We start from the raw sequence: 15,343 nt of genomic DNA, 5'->3' as shown, positions 1-15,343 counted from the left end.
AGTACTTTGGGAAGGAACAATTTGGGTATATTGCTGTTACAAAATGTAGAAGGAACCAGTGAAAGAAGGTGCGGTACTCCCTCGTTGCTATGCAAAATCTTCCTAACGCCTATAATGATTTCCTTGTTATGAATGCACTGAATTGGCGTTATACATTCGCATCTCCGTTATCGCGCCATATATGTGTATCGCCTAAACTCAAAGAGCTTGCAGTACTCTCTTCGTGTTCCAGGTCCGTCTGCGGTGCGTCGCCATTAAAAGTCGATTCCGCATTGATCCAGGGCTTCTCTAGGCTTCAAAGGGGTTAGACAAGCCGTTTGCATTGGAGATGAAGGTCTAAAGAACTTACGGGACAGTGAGGGTTGGATTAATGAACTTCGAAAACTTTTCCCTTTCTTCATCCACAGTGCTTTGCCTCCTTCGGATCCGCGCACCTGTCATATCGAGTCCAACAGTCTCGCCAGCAATATTGATGCTTGCGTCACTTTCGCGCCGAATAGACCTCAAAGCGATGAAATTCATCAGCGGCTCATACGTTCGTCCGAAATAATAGCTATACCAGAGCGTGAAGGGAATCAACGGAACCACCAGTCCAGCAGGAACGAACGCATTTGACAAGGCAATGACGCCAGCCATCACAAGCTGGAAGACGCCCAAGCCAACGAGAATGCGATAGCATACCATGGGCCATGCTTTTCCGGTTGCATGCTGTGGGTGGTCCATCGCGTATAGCAACTGATACTTGTATGTGTAGTACCCGAACACGAAATAAATCAGCCCAAAAAATAGGACCATATATCCTGCCGGGAGGATACTGTACACGATGCACAGTATGTAAATGAGTATGGCAGACGGGAGGTAGAAGCCGTATTTGAAGATTGGCGGTTGGACAAGCTCGGCATAGTCCCGCGGGGTTTTGGCTCCCATGCGCAGAATCGGGTAGAGCGACACGCTACCAAATTCCAACAGCCTAAACGGGAGGAGACCGACGCCTTGAAGGAGAATGAAGTTGATGTAGAAGACAGCGAGACCTTTTACAGCGCGAGCAAGGTTATATGCAAGTCTAGTAGTGTCTTTCAACGAATCTTGAAGCTCCCCCCAGAATTTGCTTGCAGTTCCGAACGCTGTAAAAACAAGGAAGACGTTGAAAAAGGTGAAGAAAAAGTTCTTAGAGATCACGGACAGCTCCACGTCGCCCTGTGAGATCATCCCTTGCATGTTGGCAAGGTAGTCGTATAGAAATGGAACGGCGATGTTGAGCAGGGAGACGACAAGGGTGGGTAAGCCAGTCTGCACAAGGGCTTTAAGGATCTCGTGCCTGGACAGGAGATTGGCAAGCCCAGGCCACACCTGCTCAATGGAACACAGGTCGAGCAGCCCAGCCAGACCCGCGACCGGAATAAGCCAGAAGATTGTGAGTACAATGATGAAAAGAGTAATCGTCCAGGCCCGAATCATACGGCTCGAGCGAGGTAGATATGTGTTCGACCAAACAACATCAGAGGGTGCTGGAGCCAGTCTGGCAAGAAGCTGCAGGGGTGATGGGTCAAGAAGTGCTTGCACAGCCATCTGGCAAGCGGGAATGGAGTCCATTGTAACAAATGCCAGAGACGTTGGCGTATATTCTTTCTTTCGTGCCATGGAGATCTTTTCGTCGAGTTTCCGCAGTTGTTCTTCGTAGTAATCAATGGCATCCACCTTGCGATTCTGTAAATGGAGAAAACCATACCATATCCTGGTCGTTGGGCGGGGCTTCTCATATGCCGTGACATGGGCCCTACCTAACAAGGTATTATTTTCCTGGCTCTCGTGTTGCTCATCCTCATCAAGTATTCCTGAACGTCGAGCTTGCACTGGCTCAAGAGCTGCAGTCTTGCTGCGTCCGAGGTGTACGGTCCACGCTTCTTCAATTTTTCGAACAAGGTGGGCTCTCTTATCCATCATATCATCAAGCCCTTTCCAATTACAGCAAATAGTTACACTCTCCACCTTTCCAATTTGGAGCTTCTCCAAGAAGTCCTTGATCTTCTCCTTGGACCGAAGTTCAGGTGGGATAGCAGAGAGCTTGATTGTCCGATCCGTTATGGTTGACTGGCTTCCAAGGTATTCCTGTCGAACCTTTATTATGCGCTGGGTTTCAGATGTCATGAAATAAATCGCCAGACCCGTGAAGAAGTAGGTAAACACAAGGTAGGCCCAAAGATAGTCAGTCTTCGGGAGTTCCGTCTTACCATCGCTGGCCAGGACAACAGTGTCTGCTGCGACGCTCCAACTGCCCCACAAAGGGTTATTCGAAAACAACTCGGGTGGGTTTCGGGGATCGGTGCTGTCTCCTGGAGTTGGGAGATAGTCGAACTTGTAATTGATTGGCGCAAGTATTGCGCAGGTGACCAGGAACATTACCCCAAAGAGCTTCATTGACATCTTAAAGAAAGCCAGAAACTATCTCCAGTCAGACCCTGGCATATTTTCAGTATATACATCTGCCAGACTCACCACATAAGCATCGAGGCCTGCGGAGTCTAGGACTTGTTGTTCCGTCACTTTGTACAATACGGGCATCCATCCAAAGAAGGTATCGGGGAGCTCAGGTAGACTTGCTGCAGATTCGCTCTGCCTCTTCCGCGCAGCGTATAAGCTTTTCCATCGTGGGCGAAGAAACTGTCAAAGTCAGGACCCTGCTCAGGCCGTTCAGGTCGTGTGAAGACTTACGCAGAATCCGAAGAAGGCTGAAAGGCCCAGGGCCAACGACAGGACAAGCTGAACATAGATTTGGTTCTGCTGTCCGTTGGCCTTTGGATTTGTCGGATCAACGTGCGTACATGTACGATTCTTCGCGATGGAGAGACCATCCATGTCGCCTGATTGTTGATGTTTTATCGGAGTTCATGGAGTCGAGAAGCTCAAGAGTTGGTTTCGTGCACTCAGCTCCCAACGATGACGCTTCACCTGCATAAGCGAGCGCCTGCATAAAATCCTTGTTGATTTACTGCATCCGCACCTCTCTTCTCTTTACATCAACGGCCTCCCCCTCCAAGTGTTCGAGAGATTCGAGGCACTTTCAGGCGCAAGATGGAGGAGAAATCAGATGATGGGAAGCAGCCTTTGGAAGGAGGCTATGTCATGGTTGGCAAGCAGGATGTTTCAACAATTCAAGGAACCCTCTTCATTGAGGCTAGGATTCGAGACGACGTGGTGAGCGATCCTCAGCTGGAGATCTCGGTCTCAAAGGTAAGAGATGCTATTGTTCATCTTCCCCTACGTGCAATGTAACTCTGACCACTGGCTAGTTACGAGAGGACTTGGAAAAACAGTTATCTTCTTCAAATGCGACCTTCGAATTGCTGGAGGATATTCTAGCCCACGAAAGAGGGACGCAATCAAACTTCACAGATGTGCTATGCTAACTTCTTGACAGCTGCCGAGAGGAAATTGGGTCCATTCTACCAGTGCTCCAAATCTGGACTGCAATCATTAAAGGTCGTCGAGTACCTTGGCCCCGAGACACTCGAGGGTTGCTTCAATTCCAGCAGCATCAGGATCAAGGTCCACGTGTACGCATTGCACCACACCCCGCGGTCACTTGCAGAGGATAAAGACTTTCCTGAAGCAGAAATCACACAAATGCCGCATGGATTGTTCGAAGGCAAATGGGATGAGTAAGTTTACCGACATCGATGTACCGATCAGATCCGAAAAATTAATATTAATAATTGAGCCATGCAAACTGATTTCCGGCCCAGGCTTGTGTTCGAAGACGATATCAAAGGAGATCTCATATGGATGATGACGAATATACGTAGGTTTACTCGTGTAGCGAGTGCGAGGGAAGCTTAGATTCTGACATGCTGTAGTTCGATTCTCTCAGCGTTTTGATGGCAGTGGCGGTGAAATGAACCCACTCATCCTGCTCTATGGACCACCTGGGACAGGGAAAACATCTTTATGCCAAGGGCTCGCGCAGAAGATCTCCATCCGGCTGAGTTCGACTTACAAAAAGACGGAACTTATCCAGATAAAGACGGCAGCCCTGATGTCCAAATATTACAGCGAGAGTGCCAAGCAAGTACGTACAATCATTCACTACCCCAATTGGTTGTTCAAAAACTTGCAGGACATTTTGGAGAGACTGGAATTGGACTTTCAACAACTCGTGGGCCATCCAAGTCCCACGTCTTCAAAATGTTCAAAGGGTTTTTGGGACAATTGAATTCAGCAACAATGAAATACTGATTCGGGATGTCTAGGTCGACAAGATCTTCATGAAGATCTCACACATGTGTCAAGAAGACCCTGAGAGATTCATCTGCGTTCTAATCGACGAGGTCGAAAGTATCGCAAGCTCTCGACAGGCTGTCATGATGCGATCGGAATCACAAGACTCATTGAGGGCCACCAACGCTCTGCTGACGGGCTTGGATCGGACGAGAAGCTACCCAAACCTTATCTTCCTCTGCACTTCCAATATGCTCGAGTCCTTGGATTCGGCTTTCGTGGACAGATGCGGTCTTAAGCGGTCCGTTGACCCACCTTCATTCGCATCCCAATATGAGATTTTAAGGAGTCGGACGCAAAAGCTTATCGCTCGAGGGGTCATACGCTCTCTGGAAGTGCTTCCATCTTACATCGATGCCGACTTGGATTCAGATGCCGGCAAAGCGAATGCTGGAAGCAAGTTATTGACATTGGTAAAGCTCATTCGTTCTGGAAATACTCATGCGCAATCAGGCACAGAGATCAGTGCCAGATCACTCACTCAACTGCCAGAACAAGCAATTTTGAGGTATCTCAGGGAGGAAGAATGTGATCTGGATCTGGCCTTGGACTTCTTTGAACGATTCGTCTTATCCGAGCAGAGCCAAAGCAAGAGATATGAAGACAAAAACGCAAATCCCGAGAACGATGCAGAGGAATCCGAGGGTATTGAGCTTCGAGGTCGAAAGAGGAACTTGAAGATTGTTCTTGAGGAAGACAGTACAATTGATAAACTGGAGGAAGTGCTTGCTGAATTGCGACGGAGGGCAAAGGAGGTGACGGGCCAAGTTAAGGAGGTTGGCGAAGTCAAGGAGGTTAAAGAGGTGCCACTTTGAGGACTGCTCTTGCTGCTTTTCTTACCAGGCATTTCCCATCCCTTTCTTGACTTCTGTCATTAGTTGACTGAGGACAGAGCTGTACAATGGGAGACGAAATCGGGTGGGTCATGTGACATGGGCTATTGCAATTTCTCCTGCAGCTTCAGCAATCACGCAGGTCAATAAGTCAGTCAGCCAGCCATCAGCTAAGGTATTTTGACAGCTGATTGGCTCATAGGAGGTGGATCAGCTGACTGACTTAGCTGATTCTACTAATCAGCTACTGATCAGTTGAAGATATAAATCTCATAAAATTAAATTAAACTAGCTTCAAAATAATAGCATCCCCAAACGTTTCCATTATACTTGCCCCCTCCTCTGCCAGTTTTTTAAGCATTCGTAATGCCATAAGCTCTTACCTAATAGTCCAGAACTCTCAGGAGTAGTTAGATTTGCACAAGACGAAAATACTCGCTCGCGCTCAGAGCACATAGTTAGAATACCAAGAAAATCGTAGGCTATTCTAGCAAGATGAGGCCATTTAGACTCTCGTGCTTTCCAGTACTCCATAACCAGTCGATTACACCGATCTCATACGTCCTTCTTTTGCTCCGTAGGCACACTGCCTATCATATAAAGGCATTCAGAAGATTTAATGGCGATTTAGAAGGTCCAATTGAGAGATTACGAGACGCTCGACTGGTGGGGGTAGATGCGGGGTGCCATTTTGATATTGATCAAGGCGTTTAGTATGCGAGCTAATGAGATTTCCAGGGCTTTAAGGCTTAGTAATTAAGGCTATAATTACCTAATTACCCCAACCCCCCTCCCCTCCTCTCCCCCCGCCGCCCCCCCCCAAACAGATATTTAAAGGACCCCAAAATCACAAAATTAGTAAGACTTAGCTGATCAGTCGCTTACTAGTATATTTTTAGTTGATTGACTTATATAATAATTTAAGGCCCGACCGAATGGCTTAATAAACTAGCTTATATATGGGCTGGCTGATAAGCCGGGTTGGCTTGGCTTATTGACCAGCCGGCGAGTCGCGCCTCTAGAGCTTTCGAAGAAAAGCGCATGAAGGTGGGCTGGGCTGCTTGATGGCTGTCGGCGCCCATATGGAGAGACAGGCTAAATATAGCAAGGATAAATCAACTTGCGAGGTGTTGCCCATCGGATTTCGACCCAGGCCCTCCAAGTGTTTGGGCGTGCCCGGATTTTTGAGACCTACTGGGCAGAGCTGGAGGAGCTCCATAGCTCCGAGTTCTATAACTCTGTCGGCCGCAAAATCTGGTATACCCTGCTATGTTAAAAGTAAATCAGATATACCCTCTTTACCTGCCGCATTAAGCTGGCCAATTAACTAATGTGATATTGCGCAGCTATTCCCAAAAAACAAGAAGAAGAAATCTATAGAACTTTAAATACAACCTCATTGAAAATATATTAAAGCGTGAAAATAAAAAATGTGAGTAACATATGGAAGTATATAAGTCTATGGTATAGATTGAGATTTAACTAAAATCGCGAGATGCTCGCTGAAAAGTGGTATTATTGAGGGCATTCACGGCGCTTATAGGGGGCGACGGTACTGATAGCGAGATCAACAGCTTCATAATTCCCATTGATTAATTGGCCAGCTTACTGCGGCGGGAGGAGAGGGTATACCAGATTTACTGATAACACAGCAGGGTACAGTATATCAGATTTTCGGCCGACGATAATATAACTGCCAGCCTTCCCCACAATGCGATTGAGAGCTCGGCAGTTTTCTTGGCCTTACGGGATCACGTCAGATTCTTTCTCATGGGCCCCAGCGAACCTCTTCATGACACGATCCTGCAATGGTGTTCGCGTGATTTCCAGATCGGGTTGCACAGCGTCACCGTGTTTGCCGTTGTCCCCCCTTTACTTGGCCTCGCTAATCAGCACACGTCGTAGCAAGCAGGAGGGGTAAAAAGGGTTCGAGAGAGCAGAGCCGAGACGCGAGAGCCACGACAGCAGGCAGGCAGGTAGGCAGGCAGGCAGGCAGGGCTTGCTTGGCGTCAGCTAAACACCCAGCCTTGCGGGAAGGGGAGTGCCCGAGCCAGAAATAAATGCGAGATGTGATGGAGTGGGTGCCCAACGACACGGAACGAGATCCCTTCGTGAGCGAGTCTGGGAGTTCGGGTCGATTTTCAACGTGCTAGCGGCGCCCTCTCAACGAATGCCCAAAGAAAGGTGCCATCGCAGGTGATCCGGCGAGATGCACGCTGCAAGATGCCCGTCTAACCCGTCTACCCGTCGCAGACTCGCAGGCAATCAAGTGGCCGGAAAGACTCGGCTCAAGCATGCATCATCCGCTTTGGGTGGTTTGCAGCCTCGTTCTCGAGCGGTTCACGCCGTTCACGCCGTGTTAGGCGGTGGCATCGGGGAGGGCTCTGGGCTGGCTGGAGCGCGTGGGAGGATTGGAGCCTTGAGAGAGCCTTGAGCGAGCCTTGGACGTCGAGTTGGGGTTCCTGCACCAATCAATGCCAACACGGGGCCGCTGGCTCTGGGTGAGTGGTCCGGCTTGGACGACGGATTGCCGGGCTCTGCAGTGTCTGCACCGTCTGCACCGTCAAGATCCGTTCCCTGTTTTCAAAACGTGTCGCGGAGGTTTAAACTGCTTTTGCGAAAGCGGTGAAGGTGTGGCTGGTGCGCCGCAGTGCCTGTCGACAATCTACAAGCAGCTTTGAAGGAGGGGCCTGGACGCGGCATTGCCCATCCGGCCGAGGAAGTATCGTGAACCTCGCTGACTCCCCCTCGCTGACTCCCCTTGAAGGAAGCTTGAAATCTCTCGGTCAAATAGATAGGAGTGAGGGATATATGCACTTCTGCCCCATTTCGACCTCGAAATACTGCTCAGGCCTCGCCGTGTTCTCCCGACAGTGCTCCACGTCGATGCCCGGCGCATTCATGCGACGATGCGACGCTCAGCTCGACGCTCAGTTCTGACAGCTGCAGGGCTGTGCTTGCTAAGGTGTGAGCCAGGACTCCCCATCTCCTATCAAGACTCCTGTCAAGACTCCTGTCAAGACTCCTGTCAAGACTCCTATCAAGACTCCTATCAAGACTCCTATCAAGACTCGAGACTCAAGACTCCTGGAAATCTTTTTTTTTCTCCCGGCCTGAATTCTGCCGCAGCGCGGTCGCCAATCCCGGAAACCTGCAGCAGATCCCGGTCGACAGATTCTGCATGTGCCTGACGTATGGGACTTTATGGGCAACATCTAGAAGATGCGACACAGAATTATCGTTACCTCACCCCTTTCCAATCCTGGAAATCCGAGTACGCAATCGCGAGCACCGCGGATGACCCCCCATCGCTGTGCAACGCTTCACCATCGTGCGCTCTCCTACTTGTAACGCGGCATCCCTCGCTGTAACAGCTTCGCAGCTTCACAGCAACAGCAAGTCCCCAGCTCGGCACATCCGCAGAGCCAGTGACCCCCGGATTCAAACTGCTGGAGAAATTCCGAATTGTTGTCAGCTCGTTGCCCAGCTTCAAGATACTGTGCGGGGTCGGCACCTTGCCGTCAGCAAGACACTCTCCAGTCGGAGCCACATCAGACCACCCTAAATTGCACCACCTGCGACTCTCCTCCTTCCCTTCACCAGCACCTCTTCTTTATCCTACCAAGCTCATGCCTGCGCAATTTCGATCTTTTAACACCCCATTCCCTCTTCCCTCCTTCATACCACGAGCCGGCCTTGAGCGTCCCTCCAAGCTGTTAAAATGACCGTCTTTGTTGTTTCCCTGTAAGTAGAGCCTTCCTTGAGCTTCCGCGGAACCCATTGGGCCTCGAGAATCATTCCCTCCTCCTTTGCACATGCTCCAAACCCCTCTGTGGAATGTTGCCACGCTTGTTGAGCCCTTGCGCTGCCCAGAGCTCGTGATAGCTCCAGCTCTTGGCTGTGCCCAAAGTTGCACCAGCCAACCCCTCCATTACCAAAAGTGTGTAAGACGGTTACTAACGGAGGACAACCCACAGATTCCTCCCGAATACCATCAACTTTACTCTCCCTACCTCTACTTCTTCTCGTAGCCGGCCCAGACCTCACGCGCCGAGACGCTCGGCCACCAAGATCGACATATCCGGCAAGCCCAGCCTCTTCACGCCTCAACAACGCGACCTCACACCTCCTCAGACCCCCATCGCCGACGTAGACCAGGACGAATTCTTCGCCCAGAGCGACCTCCGTGGCCATTTCCCCAAGCAAGAAGGCCCTCGCTCTACAATTGCTCCCAGCGACCCGCACTCTCCAGCATGGGGTTCCGGACGAATATTCACCCAACCTCGATCAAGAGCCGGCTCTCCTCCGCCCGCAGACATATTGAAGCACAATAAGACTGTGGAGAAGGCAGAAACTCTTGGTAGGGCAGGTATTCGTCAGCCACTCCCTCTGAGAAGCGACAGCCACGATCGTGTTTTTGCTCATGCTGACTGGACTGTTGTCCCAGCAGACCAAGGCAATGGCGGGCTCCGCAATGCCGTTCAGGCGGCGGTGAGAAACGACAAGTTGAATGATAAGATCTGGGTGGGGACATTAGGCATGCCTACGGACGCACTCGAGGAGACACAACAGAAGCAAGATATCGAGGACCGATTGGCAACCGAACACGATTGTTTGACGGTGTTTTGCAAAGACGCCGATTTCAATGGGCATTACACTCATTACTGCAAACAAATCCTTTGGCCAGTTTTTCATTATCAAATTCCCGATAATCCCAAGAGCAAGGCCTACGAGGATCATTCTTGGGTCTATTACGTGAAGGTCAACCAGGCTTTTGCGGATAAGATCGTCAAGAACTGGAAGCGTGGAGATGTCATCTGGGTCCACGACTACCATCTACTTCTGGTTCCGTCCATGGTGCGGAAGAAGCTCCCGGATGCGAAGATTGGATTCTTCCTTCACGTGGCCTTCCCCTCATCCGAGGTCTTCCGTTGCTTGGCGGTTCGAAAGGAGCTTCTGGAAGGTATGCTCGGAGCCAATCTCATTGGTTTCCAGATTCATGAGTATGCACGCCATTTTCTTCAGACCTGCAGCAGGCTATTGTGTGTTGAGGCTACGAATGATGGAGTCCAACTGGAGGACCGTTTCGTCGACGTGATCGATCTTGCAATCGGTATCGACCCTGTTGCCTTGGACATGAACCGCGACGACCCAAGCGTGGCAGAGTGGATGCTAACTATGCAAGACCGATACAAGGGTAAGAAGTTGATTGTTGCTCGAGACAAGCTCGATCACGTTCGAGGCGTTCGACAAAAGCTCCTGGCTTACGAGTTGTTCTTGAACAAGTACCCTGAGTGGCGAGACCGAGTTGTTATGATCCAAGTAGCAACTTCCACGACCGAACAGGCCGAACTCGATGCTACAGTTTCGGACATCGTCACCAGAGTCAACTCATCCTGGGCAAATCTCGCATATCAACCCGTGGTCTACCTCAAGCAAGACATCAGCTATCCCCAGTACCTGGCATTGCTCACTGTAGCCGATGCATTGATGATTACTAGCCAGCGTGAGGGTATGAACCTGACCTCTCACGAATATCTGTTCTGTCAGGACGGCAAGTTCAAGGGTCACAATAGGAACGGTTCACTGATTCTGAGCGAGTTCACGGGGTCTGCATCAGTCTTTGGCGGAAATGAGCTTTCTGTCAACCCTTGGGACTATCGCCAGTGCGCCGATGCGATCAAGAAAGCTCTGGAGATGGACGATGAAGAGAAGAAGAAACGCTGGGATGCCCTTTACAAGGCCGTTATGCACCATACCGCCGAGCATTGGTTCACCGCTTTTCTCACAAGACTTGAAAAAGTCTATGCTGAGCAGCATCGACGCGATACCACTTCTGTGCCTCGTCTGTCCATCAACCAGCTCGGTCACCAGTATCAGAGGTCTGAGAGAAGACTCTTCATATTAGATTATGAAGGAACTCTTGCTTCTTGGGGTTCACCAAATGATATAATCCTCACCAGCCCTCAGGTAAGTCGAGAGCAAAAGTACCCGGATGATTTGATGCTTACATTTGTAGCGCACTCTTGATGTCCTGAATGATCTCCTCCTCGATGATCGCAACACTATCTACGTTATGTCTGGCCGCCAACCAGAAGAGCTTGATCGTCTTTTTAAGCGTGTCCCCAATCTCGGGCTGATTGCTGAGAACGGCTGCTTCCTGAAAGAATTTGGCTCTTCTAAATGGGCTGAGATGGCCGACCCCGAGAAGATGCGTGACTGGAAGGAATCTGTCGAGGGTATTATGGAGTACTACCATGAGCGTACCCCCGGGTCCTGGATCGAGCCACGCCACTGCAGCCTTATCTTCCACTACAAGAACTGTGAAGATCAAGAAAGTGCAGCTCGCCAGGCCGGTGATTGCGCCAGTCACATCAATGATGCTTGTGAAGAGCAGAGAGTCAGGGCTATTCCCATCGAAGGTTTGTTCCCTGGTTTCTTTCCTCGCGCGATTTGCTAACGGACTGTCAGGTGCTGTGATAGTCGAGCCAATTGATTGGTCCAAAGGCACAGCAGCTATGCAAATTTTCGAGGGTCTTGAGAGAGGCATGGCTCCGAATGTCGATCATGTGTCGCCTGTTGACTTCCTCATGGTTGCTGGCGACGGCCGCGACGACGAAGTTATCTTCCGCTGGGCAAATGAGCTTGGTGTTGATAAGACTGTCAAGTATGTGACGACTGTGAGTCTTGGAAGCCGGAACACCGAGGCGGGCTGCACGCTCACTCAGGGAGTTACTGGTAAGTATTCTTCTACCTGACAAACTTGGAACAATCGCTCACTGGACTAGGGGTCTTGACCGTTCTTCAGAAGCTTGCAATGCTTTCTTAAAGTTCTGGCGGTACATGCATTATTCAGAATATTCTCAATCGGGTTTCTGGATGAACACCGCCTGTCCTTTCCGAAGCTGCAGTACTTGACTTTCCTTGCATGTCCCATAGTTTTCTTGTACTTTCTCGGGCATAAGCATACAGCGATGGATTTCTTTGCATGACATGGCGAACATGGGAGTTGAATGGATGGGCGATACATGATGGATTGAATTGAGATTAGAGGGAGTACACGCTCCGTGAGGGTAACAGGGAGTTTGATGACATGAATTGAATGACCCTCCTCTTTTGTACGATCAGTAAAGACGATTGCATATTATACCCGTGGTTCCTGTAGACAATGGATTCGCATCACCTGTAACCGTATGCGTGCCGTGTGCTTTGTGTGTGTGTGTTTTTTCGTGTGCGTGTATATTTCGCAGGAAATATGGTGTTTCGGCAGCTTCTTCTCGAATTCTTTCTCATTGTAAGCGTGCAGACTCAACAACGGTATTCAAAACTTGAGATATTTCAATCGTATCTCGAATTATTTTAAGCGACATCAAGAGAAGACTACCGATATCTCAGAATAAAAGTTTAAGGAAAGTCGAGACGACTTGCAGGCCAAAAATGCTGACTAATTTGACCCCGGCCATATCCCTGTCCGAAACGTCATCGGACGGACCTCACCAACCAACCGCTCTTCCCCACACCCCGAAGCAAGAAACAGCCTCAAAGATGACCATCGTCGGCGTCCCGTGAGCTTCAATATGCACACAGCCTCTCTCTTCAGCGAATTGGATCTCAGCAGGCAAGCAGGTAGGCCTCGGGATGCAGGGACTCCAAGATCTGACCTTTGTTTCGGGTCCCTTCCGGATTCACCTTTGTCCCCGCCTTCGAACGCTTCTTTCTTTCGTCTGAACTTTAGCTCTCTCAAGCTCTATACCTCCTTCCATGCCCCATACTACTCTTCAACAACTGGATCCTTGATACTGTATTCATTCAACAACCATTCTCAGTTACCACGGACACACTAAATACGTATGTGAGAGGCTACACACATCACCTTCCTCACGATGCATCTCCTTCCAACGAGCACCGCGCTCCTGCTCTCCGCCGGCACAGCACTCGCATCAGTGTCAACGATCGTCGTCACGCAATCAGCACCTCCGGCACCAACCAGCACGAGCTACACGAGCGACCAAGGCTTCCAGAACGACATCCTTGCAGCGACGAACTTCTACCGCAGCGAGCACGGCGTCGCAGCCGTGACCTGGAATGCCACGAGTGCGAAGTACGCCGTGAACTGGAGCTCCAAGTGCAATTTTGCGCACAGCGTACGTCTCCTCTTTCTCAATCATACCTGCTCCTTCCCGTACCATTAGGAAGTATGAGGCTGATGGTATCATAGGGCGGGCCTACCGGCGAGAACCTCGCAGCGGGCTACGTGAATGCTAGTGCAGCGGTCGACGCGTGGGGCCTCGAGCGAGAGCAGTATAATTGGGGCAAGCCGGGATTCGGCGAGGCGACGGGACACTTCACGCAGTTGGTTTGGAGCAATACTACGAGTGTTGGCTGTGGCAGGACGAATTGTGCGAACAAGAATAGTGAGTGTTGCTTTTTCTTTCCAGCGGCATGAACGATGTTCGAGGAGTATTATCACAATGAATGGTGCTGACCATCAGTGCAGAGACTCCGGGTTGGTACGTTGTCTGCGAGTACTATCCTCCAGGCAACATTGTAGGTGACAACAACCAGTACTTCATCGATAATGTTCCGAAGCAAGTCAAGGGAAAGCCCTCAGATACTGTGGAAAGTGGTGTTGTCACGAGTGTTGGCAGTAGCTGGCGAGATGTTAGATGGGGCGCTGGTGTGTTGGGTATTGCAGGGGTCGTGGGATTCTACATGACTTGCTGAATGTATCACAAAGAGTACGAACATTGACGACGTGATGAGGATTGATACCCTGTATGAATAACTTGATTGTACCAGAAGAGTTTAGACAATGAAAAAAAACTCATTATTATACCAGAAGAAGTAGGATAATGGAACTTCGTTTCAATCACGAAGTCATTTCAGATCACTCCAGAGTTGAAGATCTCCTCCTCAAAGAAGCAGCTTGAATTTGTTGCGTCACTACACTCTCCTCTTCTCCAATATACACCCCATGGAATCCTGACCAAGCAACTCCGCGCTCTCTATTCTTCTAAATGTACTAATTCATTCCTCCTCCATCCTCACATCTCAACCCTCCTTAACGAAATACTCGGGCGTTGTTCTGCTCCACACCTAGAACGTGCAATCTCAGTCTAACTTTCAAACCTTGTTCTTCTCACAGCTAATAGCTCGTACATCCACATCACAGTCCTTCTGCATCGTCTAAAGCAGTCGCGAACGTAATTCAGAGGCAGCATACAGTAGCGGAAGATGAGTGTGAAGGGTATCTATCTATCTATCACTTATGATTATCCGTGATTACAAGTATATCGAAATCCAGTTTTACAAGAATCATAATCTCAAAGTTTGTTTATCGACGATCTATCAGCACGTGGTATCTAGAGAAGTTGTCAGCCTTCAAGGTTATCTCGAAACCGGCGTGTTGTCTGATGAATTCCTCTTTCAAAAATCAAAAAATAGATATAGATATAGATATCGGGATATTTTCGATGGTAAGAAACTCGTAAGGCGGGGTGTTAGGAAGGGGTGTAGGATTTGTATTTGTCGATGAGAAGGAATGAGGAAATAGGAAAGCCGTGTTTATGTTTAATCGCTTCGGTAAGCTGGGTATCAAGCTCGTTTGGCTCGGGGTTGCAGGACGAGATGTCTTGATCTAGAAGCTAAACCTCCTTCGTCGTGAAATTGTGCAAGAAACATCGTCCATAAACTCTTATAACCCTGTCCCCATCATTCCTTCTCGTAAAAACCAATAAACCGTTATAAAAAAAACCCCCATCCGTTTCTGCAATTGGAAACCCTGAAAAGCCGTCTTGAGAGAAAGGGCTGGATTCCGACTCGGTTCCTGCACAAACATCTGATATGTGCTATGGATTCATGTGTCGTTCTGTGGATGGGAACGGAGGAGAGGCAGTTGTGCATCCGCCGCTCCTTGCTCCGGAGCTGGGCCTCGATCCCGTCGAGAACGCGTTTAGTGAGGGATAACGGGAGGGTTCTCGGATTTTCCAGTCTTGCTATGACAGCAATGAGTTTGTTCATCAATCAGCTCATTAACGCACAGCTATATCGGCCAGTGTGAACAGCAGCGTGAGGCGGCCCTCGAGATTCTGGGATGGAGCGCGGATGCTAGGCTCGAGTGTCAAATCTAGGCATCGAAATCGTGGTTTGAGTAGCGAGGTAGTAACTGTTTTATTTAATAATCGTTTTAAAGGCAATGAAGTGGTGTGGCTGAATGCTTAATGAGGATTCGGGGA

The 15,343-nt window shown here is 49.5% G+C and overlaps 4 protein-coding genes across 4 annotated transcripts; 3 read left to right on the top strand and 1 right to left on the bottom strand.

Moving 5' to 3' along the window:
- Positions 1-148: 148 nt before the first annotated feature.
- Positions 149-2,856, bottom strand: K444DRAFT_544158 (DUF221-domain-containing protein; the record flags this gene model as incomplete). The annotated part of the gene is made up of 4 exons (XM_024876030.1): positions 149-293; positions 350-2,442; positions 2,497-2,661; positions 2,713-2,856. 4 exons carry the CDS (start codon positions 2,854-2,856, stop codon positions 149-151), a joined length of 2,547 nt encoding a protein of 848 aa, XP_024729137.1.
- A 186-nt stretch (positions 2,857-3,042) lies between these two features.
- On the top strand, positions 3,043-5,421 carry K444DRAFT_669844 (AAA-domain-containing protein). Its single transcript, XM_024887563.1, has 6 exons — positions 3,043-3,231; positions 3,291-3,372; positions 3,419-3,659; positions 3,744-3,799; positions 3,855-4,066; positions 4,248-5,421. The coding sequence occupies exons 1-6, from the start codon at positions 3,073-3,075 to the stop codon at positions 5,088-5,090; spliced, it is 1,593 nt and encodes a 530-aa protein (XP_024729136.1). The 5' UTR covers positions 3,043-3,072; the 3' UTR covers positions 5,091-5,421.
- Positions 5,422-8,829: 3,408 nt separating this feature from the next.
- On the top strand, positions 8,830-11,937 carry K444DRAFT_545038 (glycosyltransferase family 20 protein; the record flags this gene model as incomplete). The annotated part of the gene is made up of 5 exons (XM_024876103.1): positions 8,830-8,852; positions 9,086-11,078; positions 11,128-11,530; positions 11,580-11,846; positions 11,897-11,937. 5 exons carry the CDS (start codon positions 8,830-8,832, stop codon positions 11,935-11,937), a joined length of 2,727 nt encoding a protein of 908 aa, XP_024729135.1.
- A 692-nt stretch (positions 11,938-12,629) lies between these two features.
- On the top strand, positions 12,630-14,004 carry K444DRAFT_621371 (PR-1-like protein). The gene is made up of 3 exons (XM_024881896.1): positions 12,630-13,252; positions 13,327-13,522; positions 13,606-14,004. The coding sequence occupies exons 1-3, from the start codon at positions 12,992-12,994 to the stop codon at positions 13,830-13,832; spliced, it is 684 nt and encodes a 227-aa protein (XP_024729134.1). The 5' UTR covers positions 12,630-12,991; the 3' UTR covers positions 13,833-14,004.
- The last annotated feature ends 1,339 nt before the right edge of the window (positions 14,005-15,343 follow it).

This window comes from Hyaloscypha bicolor (assembly GCF_002865645.1).
Source record: "Hyaloscypha bicolor E unplaced genomic scaffold K444scaffold_182, whole genome shotgun sequence".
Taxonomy (NCBI): Eukaryota; Fungi; Ascomycota; class Leotiomycetes; order Helotiales; family Hyaloscyphaceae; genus Hyaloscypha; species Hyaloscypha bicolor.
The sequence above is the reverse complement of the archived record's forward strand: the minus strand, read 5'-3'. Positions and strand labels throughout refer to the sequence as shown.

What these genes read in the sequence shown, in the direction of transcription:
- K444DRAFT_669844 (XM_024887563.1), top strand. Translation starts at nt 3,073, where the DNA reads ATGGAGGAGAAATCAGATGATGGGAAGCAGCCTTTGGAAGGAGGCTAT. An exon ending in TGGAGATCTCGGTCTCAAAG is followed by an intron (nt 3,232 to 3,290) that starts GTAAGAGATGCT and finishes ACCACTGGCTAG; the next exon opens with TTACGAGAGGACTTGGAAAA. An exon ending in TTCGAAGGCAAATGGGATGA is followed by an intron (nt 3,660 to 3,743) that starts GTAAGTTTACCG and finishes TTTCCGGCCCAG; the next exon opens with GCTTGTGTTCGAAGACGATA.
- K444DRAFT_621371 (XM_024881896.1), top strand. Translation starts at nt 12,992, where the DNA reads ATGCATCTCCTTCCAACGAGCACCGCGCTCCTGCTCTCCGCCGGCACA. An exon ending in AGTGCAATTTTGCGCACAGC is followed by an intron (nt 13,253 to 13,326) that starts GTACGTCTCCTC and finishes ATGGTATCATAG; the next exon opens with GGCGGGCCTACCGGCGAGAA. An exon ending in GAATTGTGCGAACAAGAATA is followed by an intron (nt 13,523 to 13,605) that starts GTGAGTGTTGCT and finishes CCATCAGTGCAG; the next exon opens with AGACTCCGGGTTGGTACGTT.